Source organism: Hippopotamus amphibius, chromosome 12 (assembly GCF_030028045.1).
Source record: "Hippopotamus amphibius kiboko isolate mHipAmp2 chromosome 12, mHipAmp2.hap2, whole genome shotgun sequence".
Lineage (NCBI taxonomy): Eukaryota > Metazoa > Chordata > Mammalia > Artiodactyla > Hippopotamidae > Hippopotamus > Hippopotamus amphibius.
In genome coordinates this window covers 37,903,458-37,912,748 of record NC_080197.1, presented here as the reverse complement: position 1 = coordinate 37,912,748, position 9,291 = coordinate 37,903,458, and the positions used below count along the sequence as shown (strand labels likewise).

Below are 9,291 nucleotides of genomic sequence, written 5' to 3'. Positions count from 1 at the left end.
TCTGTTTAATGCGTCTCCTAGCTAATGCAGTTACGCATGGGTTCGCGTTAAGGCTCCATCAGCCCGGGGCTCTATCACCTTGAGTCCCTACACCTCGGCTCCACCACCCACACTCCATCTGCAGGCCCCAGACCTCCTGGCCAGGGAGAAGCCCCAGAAGGGTTTGCTGGCTGAATACATTAGTGAGTTGTGAGAAAGAGAACCCGATGAGGTTTTCCCAAATGAAGGGTAATTCATTTATGTTTGGCTAAGAAGTTCCCCAGGACAGGTCACAGGCGACGTCTTCCTCTGGTCTGTCTGGGAAACCACAGCCATGTGGGGCAGGGACTCCTAGACACTGACCAGGCGCTCAGACAGCCCGGGGGCCGAGACGCCCTTTGCCCCTTTCAGACCAGGAGACAGAGCTCCGGGTTACAAGCTTCGCCGGCCCCGAGGGGTGACCCCTTCTGCGAGACAGGCTGAGTCGGGCTGAGGAGCGCCAGAGGGGGAGACCAGGACTGGAGGAGGACAACGGGGACTAGGAAGGAGTGAGAGAGATCCAAAGGGTACAGAAGCAGGAGGGGCGGGCCTAGGGCAGAGAACCAGGGCCTGGTTGGGTGGGGATGCGGCAGAAGGGGAGGAGCCAGGATGGGCGGGGCCGGGGCCATCTGAGGCGGTCCCAGGAATAAAGGCCTGCTGGCTGGCCAGGTGGTGCTGGCTTCCACGGATCGCCCCTCCACCTCAGCCCTGTCAGCCTCCGAGAGATCATGGCCAGGTCCCCGCACGCCCCGCTGCTCCTGCTGGCCGCCCTGGCCCTCGCCCTGGCCTTGGCCGAGAGCCCCGTGCCTGGGCAGGGCCCCCAAGTCCCAGTGGATGCGGACAAGAAGGAGAAGGACTTACAGAGGGCCGTGGCCTTTGCCATCAGCGAATACAACAAGGCCATCAACGACGAGTTCTATAACCGCCTGCTGAGCGTGGTGACCGCCCGCAAGCTGGTACGTTCCTTCAAGGAATAAGCTCAGGGCCTAGGGTGTGGGGGCCGGGGAGGGGAAACACAGGGCCAGGATGGGATGAGGGGGCGGGGGAGGGGGCATGGGGCTGGTTGCCAGAGAGAGGTACAGGGCCAGGGGGCCCTGAATGCGGGAGGCCCGCCCTCAGGAAGGCATGTCCTGCACAACGTCACCTGCCCTGCCCCTGCAGCCCCCCAGTGCCTCACGGGAAGGCAGCCCCCAGCCCGTTGAGGCCCCCCAAGGGCTAGGACGCACTTTTCACCGAGGTGCAGCCCCTGGCCTTTTCCGGCGCCTGCAGCCGGCTCTGTGGATGGGCGCTGGGGTCAGGGCCCAGGCTTCTGGCACCCAGGGGTTTGGCCTGGCATGGGCTGTCAACTAAATGACCACAGGCAAGGGGGAAACAGACCCACACCTGGCTGCCCTCCTGCCTCTGCCCCTGAAAGCACTTAAGCACTTTTTCCTTTTAACTTTTTACTTTGACATAATTTCAAACTTACAAAGCACTTGCAAAAATAGTACATAGTATTGCGGGAGATTCTTCACCAGGATTCTTCAAATGTCAGAAAGTTGCCATAGTTGCTTGATCCACCACGTCGCCGCAGGCAGCTGTGTAGGGATGTATGAGGGTGAGTCTGCAGCCAGACTGCAGATAATTTGTGACTCACCCTCATACATTGCTTCTGCCTGCAGGTCACATCCATGGGAGCAGCCTCTGGGCTGTGACATATCACCCTTGCCTGAGATGGGCACACCGTCGCGACAGCCTGACCTCTGCCTCTGCCAGCCTGCCTGGGGTTCTGGCCAGAAAAGGAGCCCATCATCACAGTCGAGAAGAGGACAGGAGGGAGAGTTAGGAAGGGCTACAGGGCCTTGCTGTGGTTCTTGAAGGAAGGCTAGGATTTAGACCATCCGGCCTGCATCCATTTGGAGAGCTGGATGCAGCCACACAGCACCAAGAGTGTGGTCCTGCATGCTAGCCGTAGGGCTCCCTGCCACCTTCTCTTGAAACTTCAGAAGCTGGGTCAAGACCAGACCCATGTCTCCTCCTGCAGCAGGGGGCTGGTGCTGTCCCCTTTTGATCAGACATGCTCTGCCCACTCACCAGGTCCCCGCCAGCTGCTCCTCTCCAGTGTGACACGAGCCCATGGGCCACATGGGGAGGCTGACAGCACAGGGATCATGGTTCCCCGAGGTGGGGTCTGGAGCCTGGTCACTGGCCCCTCATCCTGTGCTTCTCCACGGTCTAACGAGGCGTGTCTGGGATGCCTGTGTGAGGCCAGAGTTCACTTCTGTTCTGTAATCGCAAGTGTAAAAGACACGCAGTAGGTGACACACTTCAGAAATATTCCTGTCAGAAATCACACTTAGGAGGAAGGCCTTCCAGGCAGTCTTTTATTGGCCTAAACGTGCATGAATGAGACGCTCTCGTTTCCTCCTGTTTCAGGAGGGAGTAAATAAACCTGGGCTGCATCCAGGGAGTGGGCTGCTGTGGGCTCCGCACTGGGCACTGGAGTTCCGCTGAAGTGGACTCACCAGGCAGCAGCCTTGCTGCGGATGCAGTGCGGGCTCTGGCACAGGGCCACCACCTTGTGCTCAGTCCCCGCCCTGGCTCTGGGTGCTGGCCAGGTGCTCGCCCGCACCCTGGCTGGCTCCTCGGAGCTGCACATTCTGTTCCTGAACCCAGTAAGAATGTTGGTCCCTGGCTTCCCCCTCTGTGTCCCTGTGGGAGACGCCTTGGAGTGGCTGGTAAACTAGTTCCAGGGAGGGCCTGGGGTGCAGCAGCCATCAGAAGGCAGCTGTGCTTCTTGGGTGAGGCTCTGGCGGCCCGTGGGCGCGGTGGGAAGAACGTGTTGTAAGTGCCTCTGCTCTCCGCGTGTCCAGGTAAACCCCGGAGTAACGTACTTCTTGAATGTGGAGATTGGCCGAACCTCATGTACCAAGTCCCAGCCCATCTTGGACAATTGTGGAGTTAATTATGATCCAATGCTGGTATGGGTACGTGTCTGATGGGAGCAGGGTGTTGGGGATACCCGTGGGGGCGCATCCCGGGTGCAGGCCGGGGGTGTGGGGGAAGGATATGTGTGTGAACATGGCTGCTCTGGATTTATAGGGGGTTTTACCCAGAATTGGGGCACCGTGTGCTTTGGGATCTGTTGCCTGCGGGATGGAGGACAGAGCTGCGGGTGTTTGCTGGGGAGGGAGAAAGGGCCCTTTAATCCCAGCCTCACCCGCTCCCTCCACCCCCGGAGTCAGATTAGAGGGAATTAGAGGCCTGTAACCTGCCTGTCATGCCACCCTCTTACCAAAGGCCAGATTCCCCCGGGGGTTGGCTGATTCTCCACTGGGGTCTAGGCCTCCGGAAGCGCTGCACTCCTTTCTCACCCCTACCAGGCCGTGCCTCTGCGGAGGGCTTCCTGGACCTGGGTCCCAGTCCCTGGATTCTCGCTCTGAACCTGTCTCAGTGCTGGCCTGCTGGGGAGGGGCTGGGTGGTGGTGCACTTTCCTCTTTAACTGTAACCCTGACTGACCCTCCCTCTCTTCCCTTCCTAGAAACAGCTGTGCACCTTCCAGGTTTACATAGACTCCTGGACGAACTCCATGTCCCTGGAGAAGTACAACTGCTGGAATGAATAGGGGACTGGGCATCAAGCAGGCCGCTGACCACCACTCACCCATGGCCCCCATCCCACCCCCAGAGCGGCCTACACCTCCAATAGGTGACCCGCCTGGTGGACCTGCCCTCCGTGTGCCGCCCCAGCAGACACACAGAGAAGCCTCCTTGGGCATGTTTTGAACTGCTAAGGGGTTCTAACTCATTTCTCTCTTCTAATTGCTTTCCAAGTGAACCAAATGCCCGTGCTCTGCTCTTTTGCTTGATAAAAACGTAACAGAAGCTACTCCTTGAGTTGCTCCATCTCCCGGGCAGTGAAGGGGAAAAGCCTAGGCAGTTACTCTGTGGAGGTCCCCGTCGCGCTGGCTCTGAGGGCAGGTGGGGTGGGGGGAGCATCCATGGCAGGGGAGCCGGGCCTTCAGCTCTGCCCATTCCTGGTAATCAGGCAGGGGAGCAGAGGGGACCTAAGCTGCGGACCCCGGAGACCTGGCTGCTGCATTTGCAAAAAAGTCAGACCATGTGCAGGGGCTGGACCGGAGGCTGGGGAGTGTGATGGAGCCCAGGCTGTGCGATGGAGCCCAGGCTTGGGGCACGGCCGTGGGGCTGTGCATGTGCAGAGCTGATCAGACTCCTGGGGTGAGTCTCACCCCTCACGTTCCCTAGAAGCAAAATAAGTAATGATTTACGTCTAGATCTGTCCAAAAACAACTTTGGGCACCTATGAAGAGACAGTGACTGAAATTAAAGTACGTGTAAGTGACAGGAGTGGGGAGGGGAGTACCCATCAGATTCAAGGTCAGTCGAGGTCGGAATTGGGAGTGGGAGCATGAGACCCAGAGCCTTCTCGGGTACATTTCGGGAGCTGTGGAATCTCAAGGATTTTACCAGCTTCCACCCCTCCTGCCCTTCTCTGGGCTCCCAGGTAAAACAAGTCTTAGCGCAGAGTGCCCTGTAAGGGGTGTAGAACCAAAGACACAGAGTGGGCTTTCTTCTTTTCCTAAGGACTGTTTAATTAATGGGGAATGCCACCTCGGTGTCACCATCGTTCTGCAGCAGAGTGAATATTTAGTGCCCCAAGCTGGGAACCGTCCCATCCGGCGCCCTGCTCCCTGCACTGTCCTCATCTTGACCATTCACTCCGAAGGGCGACACTTCCTCACAGGCTGCCCGCCCAGGGGGCTGTTCCCAGATACCTACCACGCTCAGGGCATCGTTGACCAGTCCTCCTGTTGTGCTGGGGTGACCACAGAAGGCAAACGGACGTCACCCAGACAGCTCTGGAGCCGGCACCCCAGGTGCCACAGCTGCAGCTGCAAAGCTAGAACCAAGATGCCAGGAAGAACATGGGGACCGTCCCCTTCTACCTGTTGCCCCCTGACTCGCTGGGCCCCGATGGCTTTGCCTCCCCTGTCTCTGTCTTCACCGAGCGCACAGCAAGCTTGACTTAACAGAAGGGTTTTGGGATTCAAGGAGTGAAGCACTGCCCATAGGCCTTGCACTGACTGGGTTTGGGCCTGGAAAGGGGCCCTGAGTGAGTCCTGTGACTTGTGGACATAGAATTGGTGGCCAGGGACAAAAGTCTGCCTGCAGAGACTCTCCTCCTGGGTGGAAAAGCTTGGCTTTACCCAAGCAGCCAGCAGCTAGGCTGATTTCCCATAAAGTCATCCCTTTGGGATGCTTCCAATGGCCTGTTCCTTGTGCAGGTTTGGGCAGGGGCTTAGGGTGTGCTTTGCTCAGCTTACCTGCTCCTCCCACCATCCAGCCCCATCTTGCGCAGCCTCTGCTGTAGGGTTCAGGTCAGGGCAACCCCAGGTCCCCCAGGTAGTGGGTGGGGCTGTGGGTGGGGCGGTGGGACTGGGAGGGCTCCCTGACCTAGAGGTCACACAGACCAGTGTGTCTGGGGAGGAAGCACAGCCCTGAAACTTTCAACTGCATGATTGTACTCTTAGGCTTATTTATTTTAAACGTAAATATGTGTGGTGAAAAAGCAGAATTCAGCTGAGTGAATTGGAAGGTCCTGGCTTTATCCAGTGGCTCATGAATGTGGAGCATCTTATGGAGGGACCCGAAGGAGGAGCTGTAGAGCATGCACGCTGCTGTAGAAAGGAGGGTGAGCAAGGATGTCAGGGCAAGAAAAGGGTTATTTGGGGCCCAGACACCTTCTTTGGGAGGAAGGGCAGCAGGAAGGCATGGGTTTTACTGTGCAGCTTCCCCCTTCTTCCTCTGGGCATGGGGAGGCCCCACAGGACAGGCGACCTCATCATGCAGAGCAGAAAAGCCCATGCTGTGATTAAGATGACATATCTGGGGAAGGTCAAGACCACAGTTAGGTGAGGTGTTAAATCTAGGTTTCTCATCCTGGACTTTACACATGTGGCACCATTTGGGGGCTATGGGTTTTCTCTTTAACAGGGTTTAGTTTAAGTGAAACTACTCATATAAATAGATTTGGGGCAGTGCCTGGCTCTGGATGAGTGGTCATTGATTTACTATATTTACAGTGGTTTAAAATGTAGTGTTGACACTCCTTGCATGGAGGGGTGGGGTCTGTAAGCTGCCTCTTGACTCTGGGTGGGCGAGTGACTCCTTCCACCGAAAACTGCAAAAAAGTGGCCCTGTGACCTCCAGGCTGCAGAGAAAGCTTCCTTCCCCGAGCTCCCTGGACCCCTGCCCTGGGGGGACCACGCGGTAAGGTCCCTGGGGTGCCCACTGGTCGACCCGAGAGGAACTCCTGACCAAAGCCGGTATCAGCTGCTGCCAGGTGAGTTGTCTGACACGGATGTGCAGCCCACCCGGGCTGTTGGGGGGCTGTAGCCCCGGCTGTCACCTGACTGCAGCCACCTGAGCGCCCCAGGCAAGAGAACATGACTGTTGCTCTGCACCTTCCAGTGTTTGAGGCACGTGTCACATGGCGGTGGGTCCGGGGCAGGTGTGTGTGGGGGGTGGGCAGGCACAGAGGGGTGATGTCCAGAGAGGCTGGGGGAACGTCCCACTGGCCACGTGAGCTCCAGCTCTGTGCTGTGCTGAGCCTCAGGTGCCGCCCTGGGGTGGGGGTGGCGGGGGACAGGGCAGCTTCTTCCTTGTGGGGTCAAGGGAATCCCATGTGCTCATGTCTGTAAACACCCAGAACAGCGCACAACACATGCAGCCCCTGAAGTTTGCCCCATAAATGCATCCCGTGTCTCCAGTCAGAATGTCAGCAGACTTTAATTTTAGGTGGTGTCTTACAAGAGTCTAATGTCAGTTTTTGAAAGAGGTGATTAGCCTTTTTTTTTTTTTCTCCCTATGAGGTTTCCAAGAACTGCTTCAAAGGATGAGGCTTATCTTTCCCACCACCTCTGGGGTCACTGTCTGTATCTCGGTGCGAAATCTAGCTGGGTTCACTTTTCTGTACCAGCCACTCCATTTTAAATATAATGTTTTCATACCTGTTAGGTAAGAGCCGTCCTCCTCATTCTTCTCTAAATTTTATTTCTTAATATGTTGTATTTATTCTTCTAGATGAAATATTTTTTTTAATTTTCCAAGAGATGTTCTGATCCTCTCTGGTGCCACGGGGCAGCGGCCCCCGCGCCCCGTCAGCCCCGTGAACCTGAGGGTGAACAGCCGACACGCGTACCACCCTCTGCACCCAGACGACCACTCTGGTTTTCACTTTCAGGAGAGTATCAGTAAATTACAAGAGAGAGTCAACACTTTAGTATAAAATAGGCTTTGCGTTAGATACTTTTGCCCAACTGCAGGCTAACGTGTGTATTCTGCTCAGATTTAAGGTAGGCCAGGCTGAACTCCAGGGTTTGGTAGGTTAGGTGTATTAGATGCAGGTGTGACTTTTGATATTTTCCACTGACAATGGGTTTATCAGGCTGAAAGACCACGGTACATTGAGAAGATCTGTGTCCCTTTCTTGTGGATCATTTCTTGATTTATTTGATTCCAGCTGGTTTGGGTCCTGGGGAGCCTGGCTCAGGAGTGCTCTCCAAACCATGGGCATTGTTTTCTTGCTAATAATAATTATTGTCTCCCTGATACACTGCATTCTCTCGAACGTTTTAAATGCACGGGGGCAGCCATTGACCAGGCGATAGTTGGTCTCGTGTGGACTAGAAAGATGCAAGAGAACAGAGGACATATCGGCTCCTAGAAGATGAGCTTGGTGTCCTCTCCTCTGAACACCACACGGAGACCCAAAGAGGCAATGGTAACTGACTCACACTGAGGCCAGTGGTTTTGATCAAACCTCGGGAGTGGCCAAGAGGATGACCAAAAGGGAGAGCCTGTGGAAATAAACATCTAAGCCCAGGGCGGGGCTGCCACATCAGCAGCCCGCACTTCACAGTCCTCGTAACTGCTCCACGTGACCAGACATACAGACCGTCCTTCAGCCAGTCCGCAGACGCCAAACCACGTCTGGCTCCATGCTTCTTTCCCTGTTCTGATCTTTCTAAACAAGGTCAGATTTGCAACCCCAGCCAGTCATGCCCCATCTCCACATCGCTGCTTCCAATGCTCTATAAACTCACTCTCGCCCAGAATCCCTCGAGAGGAATGTGCCACTGTCCTCCCCCAGCCCATGGATTGTTTTCCCTTGAATAAAGAGCATCAAGCTTGTTCCTAAATTGTTTTAGTTTTGTTGTTTGACAATGCTGTCAAGAAAGAAGACAGACAACTCAACTCACACAATGGAAGAAAACATTTGGAAATCATGTATCTGATATGGAACATGTATTCGGAATGTATAAAGAACTCTTAGGACTCAGTAAGAAGACAACCAACCCATTTTTAAATAAATTAACTCGAGTTTAAAAATTAAAATATAACCCAATTAAAATTTTAAAAGGACAAATCACTCAATTTGAAAATCCCAAACGATTTGAACAGACGTCTCCAAAGAAGACATGCAAGTGGTCTATAAGCACATGAAAAATAGCCACTGGGGAAACGCAAATCAAAATCAAACTGAGATATCACTTCATACGCACTATGTGGTTATAATAAGAAAGACCATGACAAGTGAGAATCCTCATATATTGCTGGTGAGGATAAAATGGTGCAGCTGCGAAAGGTTAAATATAGAGTTACCACATCACCCAGCAATTCTGTTCCTCTGCAGATACTGATATAAATGAAAACGTGACCATAAGAAACTTATACATGAATTCTTATAGCAGCATTATTCATAGTATCCAAAAACAGGGGGAAAATCAAATATCTTTCAATTGATAAACAAGTAAACCAAATGTAATATATCTATACAAGAGAATGTGATTGGGCAATAAAAAGAAGGAAGTACTGATCCATGCTACCACATGGTGAACTCTGAAAAGATTGTGTTTGAAAAAAGTCATCAACAAGACCACATATTGTATAATTCTGTTAGGCTAAATGGCCAAGAGAGGCAAATTTAAGGAGACAAAATATAGACTAGTGGTTGCCCAAGGCTGGGGGTGGCAAAGGGGTGGAAGTGACCATTATGGGTAGGGGGTTGCTCTGGGGGGTGATAAAAATGTTCTAAAATTAGATTGTGGAGGACTTCCCTGGTGGTGCAGTGCTCAAGATACCACCTGCCAATGCAGGGGACACGGGTTCCAGCTCTGGCCCGGGAAGATCCCACATGCCACGGAGCAACTAAGCGTGTGCACCACAACGACTGAGTCTGCTCTCTAGAGCTCTTGAGCCACAGCTGCTGAG

At 54.1% G+C, this 9,291-nt stretch overlaps 1 protein-coding gene across 1 annotated transcript; it reads left to right on the top strand.

Annotated features, from left to right (window-relative positions):
- The first annotated feature begins 746 nt into the window (after positions 1 to 746).
- LOC130833518 (cystatin-C-like) lies at positions 747 to 3,900 on the top strand. The gene is made up of 3 exons (XM_057703237.1): positions 747 to 974; positions 2,871 to 2,984; positions 3,540 to 3,900. The coding sequence occupies exons 1-3, from the start codon at positions 747 to 749 to the stop codon at positions 3,621 to 3,623; spliced, it is 426 nt and encodes a 141-aa protein (XP_057559220.1). The 3' UTR covers positions 3,624 to 3,900.
- The last annotated feature ends 5,391 nt before the right edge of the window (positions 3,901 to 9,291 follow it).

What these genes read in the sequence shown, in the direction of transcription:
- LOC130833518 (XM_057703237.1), top strand. Translation starts at nt 747, where the DNA reads ATGGCCAGGTCCCCGCACGCCCCGCTGCTCCTGCTGGCCGCCCTGGCC. An exon ending in TGGTGACCGCCCGCAAGCTG is followed by an intron (nt 975 to 2,870) that starts GTACGTTCCTTC and finishes CCGCGTGTCCAG; the next exon opens with GTAAACCCCGGAGTAACGTA. An exon ending in ATGATCCAATGCTGGTATGG is followed by an intron (nt 2,985 to 3,539) that starts GTACGTGTCTGA and finishes TTCCCTTCCTAG; the next exon opens with AAACAGCTGTGCACCTTCCA.